Source organism: Filicampus tigris, chromosome 12 (assembly GCF_054856515.1).
Source record: "Filicampus tigris isolate MCC_2025a chromosome 12, RoL_Ftig_1.0, whole genome shotgun sequence".
NCBI classification, from domain to species: domain Eukaryota; kingdom Metazoa; phylum Chordata; class Actinopteri; order Syngnathiformes; family Syngnathidae; genus Filicampus; species Filicampus tigris.
The window spans coordinates 7,893,479-7,918,400 of NC_141228.1; the positions used below are offsets into that span (position 1 = coordinate 7,893,479).

At 40.8% G+C, this 24,922-nt stretch overlaps 2 protein-coding genes and 1 long non-coding RNA gene across 4 annotated transcripts; 2 read left to right on the top strand and 1 right to left on the bottom strand.

Annotated features, from left to right (window-relative positions):
- The first annotated feature begins 785 nt into the window (after positions 1-785).
- kcnn1b (potassium intermediate/small conductance calcium-activated channel, subfamily N, member 1b) lies at positions 786-9,425 on the top strand. Its single transcript, XM_086047621.1, has 10 exons — positions 786-912; positions 1,856-2,945; positions 4,484-4,906; positions 4,993-5,088; positions 5,897-6,315; positions 6,393-6,534; positions 7,212-7,322; positions 7,406-7,533; positions 7,773-7,842; positions 8,530-9,425. The coding sequence occupies exons 2-10, from the start codon at positions 1,863-1,865 to the stop codon at positions 8,812-8,814; spliced, it is 2,757 nt and encodes a 918-aa protein (XP_085903747.1). The 5' UTR covers positions 786-912; positions 1,856-1,862; the 3' UTR covers positions 8,815-9,425.
- LOC147138255 (uncharacterized) lies at positions 3,586-10,079 on the bottom strand. 2 transcript variants are annotated; one of them, XR_015089014.1, is made up of 5 exons: positions 9,944-10,079; positions 8,902-8,954; positions 8,704-8,825; positions 5,884-6,571; positions 3,586-5,533 (listed from the first exon to the last, which is right to left on the bottom strand). It is a non-coding gene; the product is annotated as an uncharacterized LOC147138255 (long non-coding RNA). The 2 variants fall into 2 exon arrangements; XR_015089013.1 differs by having other exon boundaries at positions 3,586-6,571.
- A 164-nt stretch (positions 10,080-10,243) lies between these two features.
- On the top strand, positions 10,244-24,914 carry uhrf1 (ubiquitin-like with PHD and ring finger domains 1). Its single transcript, XM_086047622.1, has 17 exons — positions 10,244-10,400; positions 12,987-13,149; positions 13,255-13,521; positions 14,734-14,903; positions 15,183-15,398; positions 16,211-16,326; positions 16,447-16,633; positions 16,710-16,833; positions 18,109-18,216; positions 19,557-19,661; positions 19,918-20,024; positions 20,545-20,707; positions 20,795-20,932; positions 21,762-21,861; positions 23,077-23,225; positions 23,454-23,552; positions 23,666-24,914. The coding sequence occupies exons 2-17, from the start codon at positions 12,997-12,999 to the stop codon at positions 23,810-23,812; spliced, it is 2,349 nt and encodes a 782-aa protein (XP_085903748.1). The 5' UTR covers positions 10,244-10,400; positions 12,987-12,996; the 3' UTR covers positions 23,813-24,914.
- The last annotated feature ends 8 nt before the right edge of the window (positions 24,915-24,922 follow it).

The window sequence follows — 24,922 nt, forward strand, 5'->3', positions numbered from 1 at the left end:
CGCAAAGCTGCTGAGGCAGCAGACTTGCAGGCTTTGTCGCTTTGCCTCACGCCAAGTGGCTGACAATGAAAAGCAATTTTTTGAGTTGGAGTGTTTTTATTGTTCAGTTTTGGTTATCAAAAAGAGTATGAGATTAAAGTTGTTCACAAAAAACAACACTGAAACTATTGTATTAACCGGGAAAAAAAACAGACAGGCAGTTGGGTCTCTGATATTGATTAAAGGATCATGTTTGGTGAAGAAATCCATGCAAAGTGCTCTTGCAGCCCTAACAAATGAAAACATTTCAGGCGCCTGTTTATTTTATTTCACAGGTGTAGTTTGAGATTTATCTCAGGGTGCAAATAACTGCTTTTGTGGTAACATTTACTCATTGCAAGACAACCTTGCTCTCATTCATCTGATGCATTCACAAGCTGATTTAATAATGGGACACGTTTGTCCAGCCTTGCGCTTGTGTCGGGCCAGATAAGAGAATCTGGCAAAGGCCTTTGAACGGCGGAGCAGCGATGACGAGCGCAACTGATCTTTTATTTGCCACTTTGCTTTGAAAGCAGGGTGGTTCTGCTGATCAGTGAAAACGTCGATGTCTTTGAGCTTGGACTTGTGATCTTCCACTTTCATGGTCTGTCCAGTCTGATGCACACTGCTGTTTGCATCTTAACCTGTTGCAGCTCCCGCCCACTCCCCATGCATTTGCATGGCAACCCTTTACCAGGCCAGCTGCCCCTTTCCTTTCTTCACACTGAATTCTAATCATTACTTTCAAAGGAGACCGTCTCCAAAGTACCATGATCAAGTGTGCACATAGGAGAAAGCGCTCCCTCCCTCGCCTCTTCTTAACACTTTGGTTCTGGAGCACTTCCAAAGCAGGAACACGCCACTACTCTGCAGAAAAATAACAAGTAGACGGTAAGGATTCCTTTTTTTTTTTTTTTTTTTTTTGGGGCGTATGTTGGGAGATTGTATGTCAATACTGATTTCAACATTTTACTGAAACTAAGATGTAGGTCCCATCTTTAGTGCATATTGATACTACAATTGACTGCTGTTTTGTATCAATGTTCATATAGCATGTGCTTGTGTATGTATATAGTAGAAGATAAATTGTGTCAAAGGGTTTTATATGCACGGTGGCTGACTGGTTAGCACATCCACCTCACAGTACAAATATGGGCTGTGGCCTGTTTGGAGTTTGCGTGTCTAGTTACTCGAGTTCCTCTCTCCCACATCCCCAAATCATGCGTTGTAGGTTAAGTATGTGTGTTTCTGTAAAAGGTGTTAATTTATGGAATAATTATGAAATACAATTGAAAATTTGGGAATCACTCATTACTTAAAAAGGTCTAGAAATATAGTACGACAAAATATATAAATCATATATAAACACGAGGATCTGCATGGAATCTATTAGGGTCTTTAGGTGTTAGTTTATGAATGAGATTATCCATACACATGTATATAAAGGGGCATGTTTGTTCTTATTTTTTACTTTATTTTTTTTTTATGGCGTGTATATCGAATTGTGGGTCTCGATGTCGCGCTCATACATGGTGACTTGAACATATATATATATATATATATATATATATATATATATAATGTCGTCGCTGTCCTGGGAAAAACACTTATATCCATTTTCTTTTTTCTTATTTTTACATGAATTGTGTTTCCGCGTTACAGACATCGCATTATAGTGAAAATTTTAAAAATGTCCAAATTTGGATATATACAGTATATATAGGCACACACACACACAAAATACTGTGCTTTGAATACTGTGTTCAGTTAAAAGTAGTGCATGCAATAGTTCCTTTATTTCCATATGAACTGTGTTATTGTCTCTGCCGTGCAGGGATACAATGAGGCTGATTCTGGTTAAACCCACCAATGCAACCCGACGCCTCGACACAACAGCTCAAGTGTTCCGTGATGATGACCGTGAGGGTTGCACCTCAAGAGGTCAATCACACCCGTCGAAAAATCCTGAGGGGATGCATGAAGAATTCTCAGAAACACTCATGGGGGTGACTTCACCAACACGGGAGACAAATCTCTGTTGTGCTCCTTCAGTGGCCCGCGAAATGCCCAATGGAGTCATTGCATCTCCAAAGGTTTCCACTCAGATGTCACCGCTGCAAACTGAAAACGTGACCATATCTCAGTTGAGGAATCAGGACTGGCTGCTTCTTTGTGGCCAGGTTAGTGGGGAAGGAGCTGATTCATCCTCATCCACAGTCCAGAGACCAGGCACGAGTATGGGTCATCCAAACAATGACACGTGTGCCTGTTCCTGTCCTGGTGCGCAGCAGCAACATTCACAAGTGTCTATCGTACAACCTCAGTCAAATCACACTTCAATTCAAGGCTGTCTCTTGCACAAAATAAGCCTTTCATCCTCACCACACTCACACTTTTTCTCTCCCAGCACCCACATTTCTGACGATCGCCAGCTTTTTCCACTTGAGGCAAACCAAAGGGATCTCTTGAAACCTGCAAACAAGAATTCACATGCTAGTTTCATGCCTCGGTGCAGCAACCAACAAGCACAACAACAACCTTGCAATCACTTCAAAGATGCCAATTCAAACTTCAACATCCCTCTCCACGCCAATGAATGTCCGGAGAAAAACAAGAAATGTATCCAACATTCTCTGCCTGCCGGAAGTGGCGAGCCCAACTGGAGAGAGATGTTTCAGGATCATGAAAAACAAGACACACGTTACTCTGTCAGCGGTGGCGAAACCTGGAAGTCCCACGAAGATCCCTCCATCGTCCTCAAGTGTCACCATCGCTCATCCAACCATATGACCAGGACAGCCCGCGTCAATAGATCCTCTACGCCAGCCACTAACCACAGCGGGCAGTCCTTCATCACCAGTCAGTATAGCTCACTTGACCATCAAGACTTAGTAGAGGAGGCAACAAGAACAAGATATAGTCAGGTAGGCAATTATTTTCAATAATATGAACTCATTATATTTTTTGTGCTTTTAACTAGTTCAGGGGTAACCGACTTTTTTGAGGGCTGCTTCTTGGATACTGATTAATGCAAAGGATGTAATCCACACTTCTGAAATATCACATCTGCTCAAATTCCCTTTCATTATGTTATGTTATTGATAATAAATTACATTCATCAATGTGAGAACACTCACCAATTAATGATTTCTGACAATAATTATCAACAATGATTTAACAGCATAGAAAACCAAAATCTCAGCTTGCACCACTTTATTTTTATTTACGGTATCTCTGCAAGTGTGTACATTTTTATATAATCACTCCAACAACATTCCTTGGACATTACAATGTCTCATCACTGGTGACTTAGTTTGAGAAACGGCCCGCGAGCTGCTTATGTGATTCTTGGGGGCTAACTGGAGCCCGCGGCAACATGTTGGTGAACCATATTTTGTTACATGTGAGGCAGCAGAGCAGGGGTTGGCAAAGTATGCCCGTGGGTCCCAACCGGCTAGATACATTCTTTAAGTCCTCATTTACATAAAATTAAATAATTATTGGATTTATTGTAAAAAAAATGAAGTAAAAAATATTTGTAATATTTTACATATACATGTAACATGTTTAGAACTACATCGTTTTTATCACCTCATGGAACTGACCTATTTGTCCTTTAAAACAAAAGAAAAATCAAATGTGGCCCTTGAGCTCCAAGCTTGCCCAATTGTCCCAGCCAGTGAGAGATAAAAAAATAAGGATCCTAAAGAAAATAAAGGAAATACTGGTTGTCCCATTAATATTATCCCCAAAGTATTGTAATATACTGTATGTATACATAGGTTGATATTTTTAATGTCCAAAATCATATGGCTCAAAATTGGTACGACTTGGGAGTTTAACTGAAATGTTAAATATAGTGTGTGCGCGTGCGTGTGCATGTGCATGTGCATGTTCACACTCTTGAAGAGATGTGCACAAGAAATGGAAAAGTGTGATAATAACCATAGAACCAGAAACGGAACTGACTGCATGGAAAAGGGTCTGGCTCCTCAGAACAACATGGCCAATGCAATTAATTAGATATGAATGCGTAGATATTATGTAAATAGAAAGTATATATTTACCGTACATGATATACCCCGCCTACTGCCTGAAGACAGCTGGGTTTAGGCAGCGATTTGGATGATGGATGGATATTTACGTAATATATCCTCAAATTTTGTTGTGGTCATTTACATGCGGTGAGAGAGGCTTGCCAACAAAATGTTTCCTGTTTCTTCTCGGTTCCGTGTCCGCCATGCATTTTCAAATGGCGGGTACTTCCAGAAGTTTTTGGAATGTTTTTTTTTTTTTCCTGTACTTTGGAGGTTTATGTTTTCCAACATTTTAATAAGTGTCCTATTAAAGTAGCTCTCAACCAAAAATAGTTTTCTGTTGAGTAACATTCGATTGCGCAAGATAATCCATTAAATACACTCAATGTTGAGAAATTCTGTGCTGGCTGTCCTTTCTTTTGCAGACAAACATAAAGCATCTCAGTGGATCCAAGCTTTCGCCTCCAAAGCGTGTCAGTCCCTCTGAAGTCGCAGGAAGTGGCGTCCTTGGCAACGGCGATGCTGTGGGGTCACTGGCCAGCCATGACACTGTGAGATCCAATTTGGATGAAATCCAATCAGGCCAGCAGCAGCTTCTTCACAACACCCTCCTGGAGGAAGCCTTCTCCAAAGTCATCAGAGAGGACTCAAGTAAGGCCATTTGTGATAATGCCGCCAGAGAGGAAGGTAGCGTACCCCCGAAGAAGGACATCAGCTTCAGACTGGGTCAGCGCAGAGCTCTTTTTGGGAAGCGCAAACAACTGAGTGACTACTCTTTGGCCTGTGGGATGTTTGGCATTGTTGTCATGGTGATTGAAACTGAGCTGTCTAGAGGATTTTACAGCAAGGTATTTTGAGGAAAAAAAAAAAAAATCTGTGTAACATTTAATGTACACTACACTCACTATGTTTATGCATTTCTCCTCTTTTACAGGAGTCCATATATTCATATGTACTGAAAGGCCTTATCAGCATTTCTACTGCCATTTTACTTGGTTTTATTCTTATGTACCATGCGAGGGAAATCCAGGTAAATAGATGCACATATTGTTTGTTTATCTATGGACTATTTTTTCTTAACTGTCGCTAATTTCATTTGATTAACTTTATTCTATTGGTAAGTGACTAATGCTTTTTAAAGATACAAAAGTTACCTGACGTTCAAATAGGTTTTTGTGTGTGTGTGTGTCAGCTGGTACAGTATAGGCTCCAGCTCACCCGTGACCTTAATGGGGTCTCCTGCTTTAGAAAATGGATGGATGGATGATGGATTTACTACAAATCACTTAAAAACACGGGTCACTGATGGCGTAGTGGTACGCACGCCTGAGTTGTGTGCGGCCAGCGTGGGATCGGTTCCCCCTCAGTGACTGTGTCTGTGTGTGTCCCCTGCGACTGGCTGGCGACCAGTTCAGGGTGTAGTCTGCCTTTCGCCCATTGTCACCTGGGATAGATTCCAGCACCTCCCCGCGACCCTGTACAGGATAAGCGGTTTGTAAGATGACACTAAAAACACACTGTGGCAACGCTTCACTAGGTGCATTTGGCCAGCAGATGGTGCTGTTGTTCCCCATTGTTATGCTCCCATTATTGTACATTTAATACAGATCCAGAATTCTCTTGTGAAATTCGGATATATACAGTATTCACCTATCACTCAATTGCTGTCGTGCTGTCTTTGTAATTCTCTGACTTGCAGTCCAAAAGTGGATTTTTTTTCCATTTCATTTTTGCAACAAAACAATCTATCAAACAATTATTAATGAAATTGCTTTCTGCTACTGTTGGGACCTTGGAAATATAACTGAAAGAGTAAAACAGTCACCTCTTTCCTTCAGCTCTTCATGGTGGACAATGGCGCAGATGATTGGAGGATCGCCATGACCTTTGAGCGAGTTCTCTTTATTGTGTTGGAGCTCCTCGTGTGTGCCATCCATCCCATCCCGGGTCAATATGTGTTCAGCTGGACCACTCAACTGGCATTCAACTACACCACATTGGTTGCGGACGCTGATGTCGACATTATCCTGTCCGTGCCCATGTTTCTGCGCCTCTACCTGATTGGCCGGGTCATGCTACTCCACAGCAAGCTCTTCACGGATGCTTCTTCACGCAGCATCGGGGCGCTAAACAAGATCAGCTTTGACACACGTTTTGTCATGAAGACTCTGATGACTATCTGCCCTGGCACTGTTCTACTCGTGTTCAGTGTATCCTGTTGGATTATTGCAGCATGGACTGTGCGCATCTGTGAGAGGTATCAACATTAAACCTCTATTTCTCATGTGCTAAATTCAGTGCTCTACTTAATAAGGTGGACTTATGTTCCAAAAGGTATCACGATGCCCAGGAAGTGACCAGCACCTTTCTAGGAGCAATGTGGCTGATCTCTATCACCTTCTTATCCATTGGCTATGGCGACATGGTGCCTCACACTTACTGCGGAAAAGGAGTGTGCCTGTTAACAGGCATCATGGTAGGATTCATGACGATCATTCACCAGAAGCAGGAACCTTCCATTAAAGACAGAAAAAGTCCACAATGACCATTTAGATAACTGAAAACTGTCAAAAGTAATAGTAACAACAAACAATTAGTGAAAACTGTCTAATGGTTTGTTTGCTGATTTTACCAACCCCATCTTTATATATTCTAAGCTTATTTTAACTCACCAAGGTGTTCATGAATGGGCTGTATGCACGGTAACCACTGGTATGCATTTTCTGTGGAAAAGTCGATGGCATACCTTTTTCCAATTTCCGCTGTCAATATGTTGACAAGCTACTGGGATACCATCTGGCTGAAAAATAACCTTGCTTGTTAAATGTGTGATAACTTTGTGTAATAGGCAGGGATAGCGCCACACCGGGGCTGGCGGGGGGCTATAACACCATCATAAATCTGCGTAGCCCCAGATGAACCCCTCCACATTTTATTCAGGGGTCGCACTAGTTACTTGCATGATATATTCGGCACAGTTTTTATGCAGGATGCCCTTCAGGACTCAACCCATCCACGACAATGGCTGGGAAAGATTCAAACTTATAAAATATATTTTTGATGCCCACAGTTAATTAGGGAAATGTATCCACAAAACTATTCCTGTTGTGAACAGTGAGTCACAGTCTAATTATCCACTGCCCCTGTTCACAGGGAGCAGGCTGTACAGCTTTGGTGGTCGCTGTGGTTGCAAGGAAGTCAGAGCTCACCAGAGCTGAGAAGCACGTCCATAACTTCATGATGGATACCCAGCTCTATAAAAAGGTCTGTTGTGTATTATTTCACAATGCACATATCACCTATAAAGATCCTAAAAACAATGAATTTCATGCCTGTTTTTCCCTAAGGTAAAAAACACAGCAGCCAATGTGTTGCGAGAGACATGGCTGATTTACAAACACACCAAGCTGGTGAAGAAAGTTGATCGTGCGAGGGTACGCCACCATCAGCGTAAATTCCTGCAAGCTATCCATCAGTGGGTAAACGTGTCACATCGCAGATTCTTAGGTTCAGTCCATGGAACATGTACATGATATACCGTCGGTAAATTGGTCGTAAGGTCAATTAGTTTATTAAATGTTAATTTGGCCAAATTCTAGTCTCGCTGAAAGATTTATGAAATTGTCGGTATACAAGCGTTTACACTATATATTAACAGTAAGTCTCAAGTATGACGACAATAAAATGAATGAACTTTATTTTTCATGTTTCAAGACTGCGAAAAGTTAAAATGGACCAAAGGAAACTAACTGACCAGGCCAACACCATTGCTGATCTCGCAAAGGTACTCACACCAACAATATGTTTTACTTTTCTAAAAACATTTAAAGGCATGTGATGTATTTCTATCACAATTTCAAGCAGTGCTATACCCATGTGTCTAAATACGGTATCTGCGGCTTACTTTGGTCAAACTACCCCAAGGATCAAGAATGATAGTGCACTTTGCACACCTTATTTATTGTCTTGCTAAAATCAAAGTGTGTTTTTTTGTCTTGTTTTCAACCTGTTTGAGCAATGTGATCCATGATTTGTTTTCTTTTTATATCAATAATAAACAACATTACAGCCGTAATACGGCGATGGAGTGATTTCCGTAACAAAATATGGAAACTACATAACAGTAGGCAACTCTGCTGACCACATCGACAACTTCACCGGCTAATCAAATGCTGCTTATTATCAGAAGCTAAAATGCTAGCCAAAGTTAATTGTGCATCCAACAAAACTCAATGCTACTCTGCTTACATTTTGGTGTTGGTGTTTCACCCTCTGCATCAGACTGCAAATGAATGCCACTAGCACTTAGCCACCACTGCCTAATTTATCAACTACCAACTATTTGTGTACAAATGATAACAATTCAATTTTCCATAACATGTCCCCTTTTAAAGCTGCTGTAAATTTACTTGTACGGCTTTATGGCCAGTGAAGTTTCACTAAGTTTACACATATTTTCCACGTTCTCCAGACACAGAACATGATGTACGATCTGGTGTCGAACCTGCAGCACCGAAGTGAGGAGCTGGACAGGAGGATTGTGGCTTTGGAGGACAAACTGGACTTGATGCTTCTCAACATGCACTCACTGCCTGACGTGCTCTCTCAAGCAATAACAAAGATACAAAAAGATTTTTTAGATGACCTTGCCTTCCGTGTCCACTTCTTGTCATCTTCCCTAAGCTCTGAGTGCTGCTCTGTTCCCGCCAGGCCGCTCTGTCAAGGCCCCACCTCATCACAGACGCCATACGGCTGATTGGACTCACCCTTTGAAACAAAATACACAAGCAGAATTACGTCTTAATTTAAATAAATTTACAACCAAATACACATTGATTGTGACCTCTTTGAGTTGCAGTTTATCTTCAAGTTTCCCAATCATCCTAAATGCAGAACCTGTAAATAGACAAATATTCATGTCCATTGATTCTATTTGTACCTTGAGATGGTTCACTGGTTATTAGGGTTAACAAATGAACTTACAGCGCTCAACATAAATGAGTAATTATTTTATACATTTCTCAATGAACACAAAAACAATCATAATTTTCATGATGATAAAACTCATGTCGAATTGTGTTATCTAAAATAGAGAGGTAGTTTTGGCAACATTAATTGAATTTGTTAAACACATTTGTTGTTTTGTATGTCAAGATTGACAAACCTCATTTGCAATCAAAGGTCCACATTTGTGGAAGTATTTTATGGTAGTTGGCTGTAGAATATAAATTCTGAATGGAAATTAAAGGTTTTCTGACAAATCTGTTGCAGTGTACTCAGTGATGTTGAGCACGACGTAGCGTATTAAAATATGTGCCATAACAATGGCTTCAGAAACATTGTTGTGATTATCCATTGTGATGGATAAATTGCCTTAACATCAGGCACCTCAAAACAGTTTGTTGTGCTCCACAGTAATCCATTTTCATTAAGCAAGCAACCCTAATGTAGACAAGCGGTACAGAAAACGGATGGGTGAATGGAAGGTCTTGTAATAAAAAGATTGCAAAAGCTAGGTAAACAATTTTATTCAGCTTTCTGTTTTTTTTTTAGTCTTGTCTGTTTCTGCAACCCAAGTATTTTGTTATGTATAATCAAAGCTTCAATTTGAATGAAGTGTAGTTTTAGCTGAAAACACTGTATTTTAACCTTTTACTAGGTTATTTAGTGGTAAATTTCAAATGGTGATTTATCTTTTCTGTAGACCGTTTGAATGCATTAAACCCATATAACGGGTTGCACTAGATGTATATTCTGTTACAGTGCGATTAAGGCTAATTCAGTCATGTCAGGCATCCAACCACTTTATGTAACGTTATAGTATGAAATGGCGCCCAGTGTTGACCGTTAAAAATGTCTTGCAAATTCTTTGTTCTTAGCTCAACTGTTGGATAGAGGCGACACAGCTGTGACGCGGAACTTCAAGTGACGATTAACGAGGCCTTGGAACACGACACGAAGCAACCGCCATAATGTTGTTTACCGCAACCAGAGCAAACCATCTGCCATGAGAGATTGAGGGCACCCTATCTTCTCGCGATATGTTCTTGGAAGCGAGCTGCGCCCACGAGAATGTCGTTTCGCGCGCTGAAACTGAGCGCCATTTATTCTGGAGATTGACGGTGCTGCTAGCCAATGAAATGGAGGAAGTGGGAGACACGCAGCCAATAGCGAATAACAATCGTAAAATCAGGCGGGCCATCAAAAGTCTTGAAGAATTACTCATTGAAAGGAAGCCAACAAGCATAAGAGTTGGGCTTGTTGGAGCTGTTGAGAAGTTACCGGGGCTTAAACAAACAAGTTCACCATTTTCATTTTTTTTTCACGTGGACGCACAAACAGGTATGCTGTTGTTTCCTGTCGTTTACCACTTTTCCCAATTTGTTCTTGAGATTTAAAGCCAGTGGCGAGCATACAAAGGTTAGCTAACTTGTCATACCTGGTTACTTGCGAGTTTATCACAATGATTTAGCACGGCGGACGAATGAAAAACTTAAGACAAGTTTTCCCTCACTTGCTGCGGCTTTTTTTTTCTAGCCGTGGAACGAAAGCGGCTGCCTGTGGATGGCAAACTGCATTTACAACTTCGTGCTCTTCACTTTGTTGTAAGGTTAAGCCTCGGAATGAGTGTGGGCGACTGTGCTGTGCTGTCGCGAGTTGCTTTCTTGTGCTTACGGTTACTTTCTAATTAATAAAAATGCTGTAACTGACTGGCCTCACCGTATTCATGTTTGTCGTCAAAGCGAAACAAATTGGGTCACTCTTAACACTGGAGAGGGGATGCCAAAGTGTACGCCAAGCATCCTGCGAGGGATTTTACACCACCAGCGGTCCGTAGCTATACAGCATACACCGTCGGCCACTTAATTGTTGCACTAAGTTGTGTTCTTTGACATGGGAGGTAATATTTAGGTACGTTTCATTGTCAGGGCGACGCCACATTGTTTGCTAGCGCTCCCTCGCGCCCGGATGTGCTTGCTTTTAAAAGAACTGGGCGTGGCCTCAGCAGTTTCCCGCACTGTATTTAAATGAGGTTGTTCCCTCCCTTTGTGATGTGCGCGAGTGACAGCCCATTTTTCATAGCATCACTATCCTGTACTTTGCATTGTTAAAAAAATAAGAGGGATCGCCATGGAGTGTTACGGTGACAACATTCTAATGGCTATTTGATGAACCTTAGTACTAGATTAGATGAACCTTTATAGTACTATAAAGCTTCAAATGCAGGCACTTTTTGGGGCAGACAGATCTTCCTTAAATTAAATCTTCAATCGACTCATTTTAGTAATCAAGCTGTTTTATAGTCATTAACCACACAGTTCATATTCTCAAATGGTGTCTAGCGCACTTCTGATGTAAATATTAACTGATTAAATACATGATATAGAGATACAATGTCAAAAGCGTTTTCCTTTAGTTTTACTCCTCCAGCATACGTTTAACAAATTTCAATTTAGAACACACTTAAACTTGTATGGATGTATGTAGATACAAGTGTTTCCTCTTGGAGGAAATGTCAGTTCAAACACAATCCTTAATATATTTTCATAAAACATTTCAAATGTTCTCCTTGGTATTAATATGTCAAATCAAACTGCCACTGATTAACCTTAAATAAAAGTTGCTGCATCCTCACCCTGTCCCTGAAAATGTTACCATTGCATGCTGCACAGGCTACATACATTTGGCAAGAAAAAAAAAACCTGTCTACAAATCAGGTTTTGGACATTCCCTGTTACTTGTTATAGTGCTCCTCCCTATTATGAAAACTCTGAAGGAAGTTTAGTTACGTTGAATTTGGTATTTATTGGCTATTCAGCTGCGGGAAGTTTTTGTGCTTCGTTTTTGTGTATTGCCACAGAATAGAATAGCGATCACCATTGAAATAGATAAACATGTTGCACACACCATTGGAATGGATCAACATGTTGCTAAATCACTGCTTTTCATTCATTTATTTAAGCGTGCAAATGGACCCTATGTATTTGACAATGTGCTGAGCGTTCGACTGCGATTTTCTTCCACCACCTGGATCCTCTTGTCATTTGTAAAACAATGTGAAAGTGACTACGTTTACATGCAGTCAATATTCGGGTTAAGGTCAAAATTCAGATTTCTGAGTCATTCGAAATAACCTGCTTAGATGAATTGAGCGGACAGAGTTACCACCCACATTTGATTAACCAGGTTGAAACGGCGACACACTGACATCATGATGCAATTATCTCCGCTTGTTACTTGCTTCCGTCAATAAAACACATTATATTTATGTCACTCACCGCACGAACAAAGCAGTCGGTTTCCTCCTCGCTTTAAAAGTGTGGTGCCGTACTCTAGCTTTCGCCATGTTTTATTTGTCACTAAACATTTATTTCCGGTGGGTTGCGGGCCTAACAGGGCTCATACAAGCACTTTCTGTACTGACCAAGATTCCTTGCAGTTGAGCAGGCGCAGTGTCCAGTGCATTCAGGATATTCCGGTCGCCGTATATATGCACGTATGTTCGGGTTGGAAAGGGAGTAACCCAGGCATGATATTTGGAATTTTAAAAAACAATAAGGGCATATTCGGGTTATTGCATGCGTTTATGTGGTTTTCAAAAACAGAATACTACCAATATTCAGATTTTTAAAAGGTTTATTTGCTGCATGTAAACGTAGTCAGTCACTCGGCTCATGTCGTCCGTTTCTTAGTGGGAGTTTTCAAGCACCCTTGTGTGTTCTCCTGAGTCGATTACAGAGCAAAATTTGATGTTGCCTGTCTCCATTTCAAATGTTAAAATGCTGTGATCATCTCACTCCCTGTGGTTACAACAGCCTTTGAACATTTTGCATAGTTTTCCAAATTACTGAAAAAAACGGCTCCTTGTAAACTTTTTGTTGGCTGTCATGTCGTCTGTGCAAACAGTGCATGTCATTCTCAATGCAGGGCAGCTGCGATGTGGATTCAAGTGAGAACAATGGATGGCAAAGTGACCCACAGGGTGGATTCGCTATCCAAACTTACCAAGGTAGACGAGCTGCGTCTGAAGATTTCAGAGCTCTTTAAGGTAGAGCCGGAGAGACAAAGACTGTTCTACCGTGGCAAGCAGGTAAGGCGGAATCACATTTGAGTTAAGGAATGTTTTAGACACCTGTCTGTATTGGATTATCAGTTGTGAGAAGGGTTTTACCATGTCCTGAATTCTTTTTATTAGATGGAGGATGGACACACAATATTTGACTACAACGTGGGCCTTAACGATATAGTGCAGTTGCTTATTAGACAGAACACGCCCCGTGTTCAAGTTACTAAAAACAAGGACAAAGAAGCAGAGCTCTCTGACTCTGATTCTGGCTGCGGCTCAACCCAGAGTGAGTCTGACAAGAGCTCGACTCATGGTGAGATGGAGGTTCAGACTGCTGGTACCTCTGCCCAAGCAAGCCCCCCGCAGGTCTTGGAACCCGGATTTGGATTTTACAAGGTAGGTTTTAAAACCTGGAAATCAAATGATATTAGTAGTGTCACCTGGAGCTAGGCCTGTCACGATAATTACGTTATTGACTTATGGTTCTGTTAGGGGAAAGAATGGACCTGTCCATTTTTTCAGACTTGATAAATGGTCATTTGCAGAGCTGGGCATTCCGTCGATGTGACGGACCGGTCCGTCTCCGTCAATGACGAACGCCCGTTTTGTTGACGAATGACGGGAAAACTTTCAAAATAGATGGACTAAGCATAGTCCATGTATTTAATCCGTCTTTCATCTGCAGTCTGTTTTTAGTCTATTTTTCGCGGCGAGGAGCAATAGTGAGTTGTTGTTGCTTGGGGGGGGGGGGATTTGAGTGAGGGACCTGGCTGTGAACAGGCTTCACTGGTGCTGTGAGTCACTCTTTCTCTTCAAATATTGGCCCGAGGTGGTGGTGAAGTTTACAGTCAGAATTGCTGACAGAAGCCCGTGAAAATCAGACGCGGACCGGCCTCTAGGCGGGTGCTCCCCCTGAAAAAAAGGCAAATTACGGACGACCGGAGGGTACCCTAGCTGCACACGGATGACAAATAACAGACACTCAATTTTTAGTAAAATGCCCAGCTCTGGTCAACTACGTGCGTATTTGTTTACATACATCCGAATTCACCTGAGCAGTTATTTCCCTCTCGTGTCTGTCAACTTGTTCGCCGCTGTTGGAGTTGGCACACACACTAAGGGCGGAACAGCTTTTGAAAAAGTGGTTAGTTTGGACTGTTCCAGTTTGGTTTGCATGTCTTGTCGACTCATAGGCATGCGCAACTCTATCTCATTTTTTATTGAGTCCGCAGCAGTGTAAAGTAGCAATAATAGCCAAGTAGTGCTAATGCTAACCACCATTCGATCCCATGTGTTCCAGAAACATATGGCATGAGCTTGGAATGAGCATTCGACCAAGGAAAATAAACAATTCAATAATGTATGAATTGTAATTTTAAGAAGCTTTTGTTTACAACAATTTTACAATTACACATTAAATGCTTTTTGTTAGATAGAAATAAGAGACAGCCCGATTAAGCCTCTTCACATGAAATGTACACACCACAAGAAAAAGAAATGTCTACAACTTCCTGGTTCTGTGCCACTCCATCTTACCTCCATTACTTCAATTACTCCATTACTTGGTTTAGACATTATGCTGAAATCTCTTCATGTATTTTTTTTAAGGTCAATGAAATGGTGGACGCAAGGGACTTGAATATGGGGGCATGGTTTGAGGCCCAGATCGTGAATGTCACCATGAGCCCCAAGACTCCTAAAGAGGATGTGGTTGAGGTGGAGGACGTGCTTGTGGTGGATGAACAACAGGAGATACTGTACCACGTGAAATATGACGAGTAAGCTTAAATATAAGAAGTGAACCCAATTGCTTCAAATTTGATCTTGAACTCTGGGTTGGATAAATTGTAAACAGATACCCCTTTTCCTACCTGATAATTCTTGTTGTATTGAGCAGAACACATTTACACCCCACTCCTCTGACACTACTGCATTCGATTGTATCTTGAAATGAAACCCATGTCCCCCATAAATGTCCTCATCTTAGAGGACCATGTACTGCATGAGTGTTGATTAACTATTAGGATGACAAACAGTCTTAATATTTTGCATCACAGTTACCCAGAGAACGGTGTGATCCCTCTTCTGGCTAAGGATGTTCGCCCGAGGGCTCGGACTGTGTACCAGTGGCACCAGTTGGAGCCTGGTATGATCGTTATGCTCAACTACAACCCAGATGATCCCACGGAGCGTGGCTACTGGTATGATGCTGAAATCCAGAGGAAAAGGGAGACGCGCACAGTGCGAGAGATTTACGCAAAGATTATTCTTGGGTGAGTTCAATGTTGTGAATAGTGATTACCGTATTTTCCAGGCTATAAGCCGCACCATTAAATAAGCCGCACCCACACTATTTTTTATTTTTTATTTTTTTGAAAATTTGGGAAAAACATACAAGCCGCACCTGTCTGTTGAAAACTTTTATATTTGCTGCATTTACAGAACAATTATGTACTGTAAATGTACATGTATGTACCTGAGCAGATTCTTTCCTAACAGTGCCTTTTAACACTGCAGCAACATTGCTGATTAAAACGGAACAGAACCAAGAGGGAAAAAAAACAGTACTTACTGTCATTTCGCTGCCGCTCCAGTTTGTCAACTAATGTCCACCAGACTCCACCATCTATTTTTGTACGACATTCTACACACGCACCTGTCTTGTTTTATGTTAAAAAATCAGCCGATGTAACAAACAATGTGCTGCCAATTATACTAAATCAACAATAGCATTTCACATCGAAATAACAGAAGATACGTAACATCAGCCAATCACATTCATGTGCACTTCAGGGACCTCTTGGAAAACATAAAATCAAAGAATTAGAGCACCTAATGCAATAACCTAGTGTATAGCGCCCTCGCCTGTTGAACTCCTCCACCTGCAGTCACATCCAGTTAATGGGCAAATGTATTGTATTGAATTGTACTGTAATTCCGGTTAGAGCGCCCCGAGCGGTGGAAGAAAAATCCACAGAATAGCCGCATCGGACTATAATCTAGGAAATAAATCACATAAATACAGTATGCTGCTTTGTTGCAAACAACTGAGGCAATGTTAAGATGTGTTATGTTTTTTTTGTAGAGATGCAGGGGATTCTCTTAATGACTGCCGGATTATGTTTGTGACTGAAATTTACAAAATTGAGGAGCCAGGTTCGCAAAGTGATATGCCAGCTGGATCTGAGAGCCCACTGAAAAGTAAGAATCACCTTTGGTTCAGTTTGAAGCAATGTAACTCATTGATTATTGTTACATGGACAAGTATTTTTTTGTTTGATGATTGAGGCTACAGTGTAAGAAAACATTTGTGTTTTCCAGGATCAAATGGACCTGAGTGCAAGCACTGCAAGGATGATCCCGATAAAAACTGCCGCTGGTGTAACTGTAACATTTGCGGCATCAAGCAGGATCCTGACAAACAGCTTCTGTGTGACGAATGTGACCTGGCCTATCACACATACTGCTTGAACCCACCGCTCACCACCATCCCAGAGGATGAAGACTGGTCAGTATGATCAAAGGTTCTGTCATTTACTGAATTTGAGTCATTTTGTAACATGTCCTCTTTTGACTCGACCCAGGTATTGCCCAAATTGCCGCAATGACTCCAATGAGGTTGTCCGTGCTGGAGAGAAACTTAAGGAAAGCAAGAAAAAGGCTAAAATGGCTTCTGCTAGCTCTTCAAGCCAGAGGGACTGGGGCAAGGTGAATCCGTGACTTCAATCTGTGTTTCTAATTATCAAAACATAAAAGATTGCTACTAGGGGTTGAGCCAATTACTCGACTAGTTAACACTTAGCAATGACGGCTAGTGCATTACGATTTTTTTTGTTGCTCAAAATGCGCATCGCATTTAGGTTATTACTATTACTATAGGTAATTATAATTCACCTTTTGAGGGGTGGGGCTGGGCGTCAAATTATTTGCGGAAATTTACCAATTGCCAAAAGATCGTTCCCTCACGAATAGCAGGTGGCTACTGTAGTCCTTTTTTGATTCAAGTTGACAGCTGACTACACGCTCCACTTGTGATAAAATGATGACGGTACACAGAAGAGGGTGGCATTCTTGGTTCGATCAAAGACCATAATTCAAGTTTGGCTTTAATTACATGGTTACAAGGAGGACTTAGACAGTGACTATTTCATTTGACGGTAAACTTCAACGGTCAGTCTTTTTTTTTTCGGAGATCAAAATGTTTTGTTCCATGCAGAATTTTCTGTTCACTGTAGCAATTAGTTGAGTCCCTAGAGCCAACTAGAGGTGTCAAAGATAATAGATTTATCAAATTAATCTACAACTATTTTAATAATCAAGTTATTAAGAGCCATTGTTTAACTTGAATTTGTCCAAATTCTCTGATTTCAACCTCTTAAAAGTAATTATTTTCTGATTTATGTAGTCCTTCATGAAAGAAGATTGATTCACTTTTATGTTTAATCAAAATAAGACATTTGCAAACACCTGCTTTTACTTTGGGGAAACAATCACCAAACCAGTCATTCAATCAGTTTCAATCCATCTGTGTGATATTGCTTAATTGTTGCTTTATCACTTAAGAATACTGAATAAACGGCAATAATTTGTTCATAAAAGGTAATCAGGGACATGTTTTTAATAATGCACTCTAATGTAAAATAACATTTTATCTGATTATTTGAATTATCAATTCTAAAAATATTTGGCAGACCTAAATCCGTCACACTGTAGTTTTTTTTAATTTTTTTTTTTTTTAAATACTGACAGGTAAACAAACAATTACAACTAAAATGATATATGCGCATGGTATCTTCACGTCAAAGGGGTTTTCTGGCTCCCCTCTAAAAAAAAAAAAAAAAAAAAACTCTTTCTGTGGCAGATGCCCAAAATGTCTTTTTGAGTATTTAAGGTTGCAGACGCCTCTTCTAGATTTTGTGTGCAGTAGTTTGGTAGAATACAAAGATTTGTCTTGACGCACTGTTGCTTGTATCCTCTCCATAGGGAATGGCCTGTGTTGGGCGAACCAAGCAGTGTACCATTGTCCCATCAAACCACTACGGCCCAATTCCTGGTGTTCCTGTTGGCTCATTGTGGAAGTTCAGAGTGCAGGTCAGTCCATAAAGCCTGCATCTGATGTTGTGCTAGAGCAATTTAAACACCGAATAAAATCGGCCCTGATTCCAGTCGTCGGTCATCCTTCTATGCTGAAGGTTTGTGTGGTCTTCCCAATGGTTGTCAGTCAGTGTTGTTTTCGTCAACGATGATGAAATAATTTCGTTAACGCCCCCTTTTTTTCCTGACGATGACCAGCTAAGCGTGGCTCTTTGACGACGAAAACATGACGTGACGTACATGAATTTTATGTGACGAGACAGGACGAAATTGTTAGTGTGGTCCGTCAGACATCCCTTCCTATTGTACACGTAATCTGTCTTTCAAAAAATTGCAATGCTGGTGCAACCTATCCTCTCTTGGGCACGCCCACCGCCGGGACAGCACGCGTCGCACACACTGTTGCACACACCGGCACAAAAAAACACGAACAGGTCTGCGGTCATTGGCCTTGGCTCACGCACACTTTCCTTTGACGGACCATGGCGACAGTGACAGCAAATGGGCTTGGTGGTCGGAAACGAGGGAACGATATGGACATACTTTCTGTACAACCCAGCAGAAAGAACAACACAACACAATGCATTGTAGACAGCGGTAACGGTGAATGTGGCCACAAACTACGTGGAAAGAATGACAAATCTCAAGTGACATCTGAGGGCTCACCACGCTGATATTTTGTCCCAACTCGTCCTGTTAACATATACTGTATACATTTACTTGTACTCTGTTATTCAACAATCGGCTTGTGATCAATTTCATTGTGCTTAAAGTTTTCCACGTAACTCGTGGCGCAAATGGGCTGACTTAAGGCACGTTATTTTGGTTGAACTAACATCAAGGCTAATGTCAATTCATTCACTTGTTGTGTGTAAAGTCAAATATCAAAAGTAGATTAAGGCAGTGGTCCCCAACCTTTTTTCTACCACGGACCGGTTGGTCCGCCTTGGGGTGTGTCGGTGTGCGTGCGTGTGCGTGTCCGTACAATAATAAACGCGAATCCACAGGTTTTTTTCTTTCACCAATATTGAATGACTTTTTAGCCTTAGCAATGCGGTCAGCCGCCAAAGTACTTACATTTTTTGACGAATCAGTTCAAAAAATGTATGCCTGTATGTACGAAACCTTGTATGCCTATTTTTTAACTAAAACGGACTAAAACTAGACTAAAACCTTTTTGAGTTTTCGTCGACTAAAATTAGACTTAAACTATCACTACTAGGAATGACTAAATGTGACGAAAACTAATGAGCATTTCCGTCCATAAGACTAAGACTAAATCTCAAATGCCTGCCAAAAACAACACTGTTGTCAGTCTAATATTTTGTTGATTCCAGGTCAGTGAGTCTGGCGTCCACAGGCCGCACGTAGCTGGGATCCATGGCAGAAACTATGATGGGGCCTACTCTCTGGTCTTGGCAGGAGGCTATGAGGATGATGTGGTATGTTCATTACTTTTGACAGATGTGGACAGGTGTGGCAATATAGCGCCAATGAAAATTTGATACTTTAAAGATAGGCAGATTATTTTGTCATTTTCATTTATCCAGTTTACTGTAATATTGACTTGTGTTCCTAAACTTAACTCATTCACTGTCATTGACAGCCATAGATGTCAAAGATCCGTTTTAACTGAGCTGGCAGTGAATGTGAGTTGTTAAGTGGGGACTTTATGTACGTTTTGCCATTGTATTGTAGGATGATGGGAATGAGTTTACTTACACTGGTTCTGGAGGTCGAGATCTGTCAGGGAACAAGAGGACTGCCGAACAATCGTGTGATCAGACACTTACTCACATGAACCGGTATGTTTGATGAATGCCCCATCTTACTTAAAGCGGAAGTCAACCCAAGCATAATTTTTTCAAGAACATGTTCCCAGCAGGCCCACTAGTTGAAACACAGCATTCTGATTAATTTTGCGTTTGTGGAATATAAGTTAAGTAGCAAAATGCACTTGTTTTTAGCCATCTCTGGGGGTGGCCATTTTGTCTTCTGTCGACTGAAAATGACATCACAACGACTAATCACAGTTGACCTGTTCTCTGAATCTGAGCCGCGATTGGTCCTTGTGAGCAGTTGTGATGTCATTTTCAGTCGACAGAAGACAGAATGGCCGCCCCCAGAGATGGCTGAAAACGAGTGGATTAACACTTATTCCACAAACGCAATATTTATCAGAATGCCCTGTTTCAACTAGTGGGCTTTCATAAAACACATTCTTGGAAAAAAAATGTTTGCGTTGACTTCCGCTTTAAGCGAAACCTCAAACAGCCACATTTCTAATTTATTTAGCAAATTGTTGTTTGCTGTGATTCCCTCCAGTGCTCTTGCTCTCAACTGCAATGTTCCTGTCAATGACAAGAATGGTGCTCAGGCAAAGAACTGGAAGGATGGCAAACCAGTCAGAGTGGTTCGCAGCTGGAAGGGTCGCAAGCACAGTAAATACTGCCCTGAGGAAGGAAACAGATATGATGGCATATACAAAGTAATATTGAAATTTATAACGCTTCTTGAATCTCGCAGTTGTTTCACGGGCTTGTATTATATTGTATTGATGTGTCTTTAAATTCAGATAGTGAAGTACTGGCCCGCCAAAGGCAAATCTGGTTTCTTGGTTTGGCGCTACCTCCTTAAGCGGGATGACGATGAGCCAGCACCATGGACCAGAGATGGCAAGGAACGTATCAAGAAACTTGGTCTTGTCATGCAGGTAATGACCCCATCACAAAATATCCTGTCAATGTCAATATAGAGCCTACATCGCAAATTGATTACAACCCCATTGTGGGAATAAAGGCCTTGATGCACCAATCCGACGTCCGCGGTCGGGAAGCGTCGTGGCGTCTGATTGCACCGTCTGATTGGTGTGGCGAACACCGCCGTAACATCGGACCCCGTCAGGAAGCTTCTGGTGGGCGTTTCAGCATGTTGAGTTGGCGTCATGACATTTGGTCACTCTGATTGGCTATTAGCTATCAAATCAGCGCTCGGAGCGCGAACGGGAAGTGACAAATGTGGATAAACAGTGGGCACGCCTTTGCTGCCTTAATCTTCTTACAAGTACAAGCGCGAGGGTTGACAATGTAGTGAAGTATTTCACAATACTGTGTCAAGAACGTGAGGGTTTACTTCGCGTGGGAGTTAATCGTGAGCGAAAAATATAGCTGAATGCATTGTTTACGTTTTTATAATCCGCCCCGGGCCAATAGTTTTCCGGTTGGATTTTTCGAACCATGAGGAATAGTCACTACTGCCGTCGATGGTATGGAGGGGTAATACATCTCACGGATGCGGAGAAGTTACTTACATGGTCAGCTTCGCTGTGTTTCGTTGTGGTGTATTTTTCTCTAGCGTGACGTGCAGAAAGCCGGTCCGAAGCCACAAGGGGTAAGCGTCGATCACAGTTGGCCAACGTCGGATTGGTCTTTCTAGGCCTTAATATGTTATCGTTGTGAATATGTTGAGCTGAAAAAATATGCTTTGAGGTTTGACACTGCTGTCTTCCTTGCCTCAGTTGAATCCACTCAATCTTGTTACAGTATCCTGCGGGTTATCAGAAGGAGAAGGAGAACAAAAATGAAGTCGAAGAAGAGGAGACACCCAGTAAGACAAAGAGAAAGAGAGAGTCTCAGAGCATTGGTAAGATGACTTTCTCCATTTGGGTGCTTTATTAGATATTTCTTAACATTAAATTGACTGCAATCGTGAAACATCAGTACCTCAAGTAAATACCACCTTTTGCCATAAATAAATGATCTTTTCAATTTTTTTTTTAATTTGTGATTTATGGTGTCAAGGGAAAACTGCAAGTATAAGTTTGGAGTATTACTGTATTTTACAGATTCTAAACAGCTATTTTTTTTTCCTTGCTCTTTGAACTAGTCCGCTTTTAATGTAACATGGTTTATTTGTGACTGATGAGCTTCAAGCCGTCAATAGTGTCATGTCACACATGTCACAGTGGACCAATTAAACGTTACGAGTCCACCCGCATACTGAATATTCATCAGCCATTTGTGGTAGGAGTGCGCACACGTAAGGGAGAAGCGGGCTGCCTGAAGACAGAAATGCATAAGTTTGTATGCGTAGCAATTTGCGCCTGTTAAAGGAGCAATTGAGAGCGGAAACAAGCATCTTGAGTTGAGGTTAATGAGCATAGGGAACAAATGCATTGTCGATCCGAAGGATTCCACGATTCTTTGAGGAGTATTTACTTCTCCCTTTTGGATTGTCTGGGACAAACCAGACGTAAAGGCTTTTTGGCTGTGACTTTTATCACTGGGTTTGTCCAAAACCAACTCTCACCATGTATTGGGGTGTTGAACAATATGATGTGTATCCTTTTGTGGGTTTCCAAACTCCCATAACCCCCCCAAAAAAGTGCTTCTATGGATCGAAGTCAACACAGTCACACACGCACACGTCAACGCGCCTCTATATAGCACAATGTTCATATATTTTTTGTAAATTGTAAATAGATACTTGAACATACATTGTTTTTAGCCATCAAAATTGCTTTTTTTTTTTAAATAATAAGAAAAGTACTGCTTATATCATATATCTAACTCACAATTGTACATGCACATCACTTTGACAGCATGATTAGGATTTTCAGAAATGTAAATGTTATGCAATGATAACATTCCAAAGGACAATTTTATAGCAAGACATTTAGTTTATTGCACTGATCAGTAGTAGCCCATGGGGCAAAAAAAAAAGTCCCTTTTTTACTTTATTTTTTTATTTTTTATTATTATTCTTATCTCAAGAACAGATTCAAAGAAATTACGAATAGCCCCTGTACCCACCTCATTTATTAGTGTATTAATTAGCATTGTGCTGTTAACCTGACAGAATCCAACAAGAACTCACCAGCCAAGAGTACCAAGAAAGTGAAAGTGGAAGTTTACAAGCTGTCTGGAGGGCAGAAGGCGCTCATCAAGGATGACACGCAAAACAAGAAGGTGTGGGATGAAGCTCTGGAGTCGCTGTCACTCGGCCCGGTGAGCATTGCTGTCGGTTTCTACTGAATGCCGTGTTTGGGGAAAACAATCTATTGTCATTATGGTAACAATGTAGTTGGTTAAAGTGACTGACAGGTCAAGATTTGTGAAGATTCCGTTTTTTTCTTTGACAATAGGAGAGCGAGAAATGCAAATTGAAACAGATTGTTAGTGAAAAGTATAGTGTTGCAATTAAGTTCTCACACATCCACTGTTTTTCCCCTTCAGAAATTTCTGAACAAAGTTGAAGAGATTTTCCTCTGCATTTGCTGCCAAGAAGTTGTCTATCGGCCCATCACCACTGAGTGCCAACACAATGTCTGCAAGGTAAAAAATAAATAAATAAATAAAGCTTATGTTTAAAAAAAAAAAAGTATGTGTGTGCTATAAACTACTTATTGACCTAATAATGCTTTTTTTTTTTTTTTTTTAACTTTCAGGAATGCCTTCAGCGTTCCTTCAGGGCAGACGTGTACACTTGCCCGGCCTGCCGACATGACTTGGGCAAAAACTACTCCATGACTGTCAACAAGCCTCTACAAGAGATCCTTAATCAGTTTTTCCCAGGTTACAGCAATGGCCGATGATCAAGAGCTCCCCCAGCTCAGCCATGGTAGAAACAATGCAATGTGTAAGGGCAATTTTCGTTTAGAGGCGATAAAGAATTCGTTTCTCTTAATATATTTTTATGATTAATAAATCTACCATTGTTGTGGACTTAAGTGCTCCTGTCTTCCTGTCTTGATGGTTCTTCAGTGATGTAATGGTAAATTGTTTTTTTGTTTTGTTTTATTTGTTTCTTACTGCCTGTATCCTTATGATGTTGCAATCTTAAAATGTGATTTTACCGTTTTTGGCCTATGAGCTAATATTTGTTAACTCCACTGAGAAAGAAGTGTCAGACATTTTTTTGTGTGTGGTTTTATTTGACCGCTCCTTAGGAGGATGTTCAAGGCATCTTACGCTCTCTCCCCAAATGTCCTTTTTTTGGTTTCAATTACAACAAGGGTAATTTTACAGTCGTGATATTAAACTCAAACTGGCTGTGGCACATTACACTATCAGTTAGGCATCTTTCACTTACCTTTTTTTTTTTTTAACCCCGATCTGCTATGTCTTTTTTTTTTTTTTTTTTTTTTTTTAAAGAAACAAAGTCCCAACTAGACCGGCTGTCCTGTCAGCCTTTTTAATTAAACATGCTGGTTTTCCGGTGACAAAATCACATAATTGGAATTAAAAGTGCTTAGAGTATTGTGTAAAACCTCCATTTAGCTGTTATTTTGTTGAGTTGAAGTGTCATATGTTTCTCTTTTCACATTGTATTAATGTATTGTTATCCAGTAATTTCTCTCCGTTATGGGTCTGACCTTTTTAAACTACTAGAAATAATTACATTAATTAAGGAAGTGCTGAAATGTAGAAAATTCCACACACAGTGCTCTGAACTGGATCTTGAATGAACTTGTTTGCTATACTTGCTTGCCGTCTAAGATAATTTGACATTTATTGCAGCAGTTTGAATAGCCACCAGCTGGCCTCTGTTGTTGAGACTAAGAATGCCGAATGGGAAATGTATATTTTCTGAAATTGTATGAAATGTCCTTTTTAGTTTTGATATGGTTTTAGAACTGCTTGCACGTGTTGCGAATTTGTCGTTACATTGTTATTCAATAAAATGAAAACAATTACTGTAATGT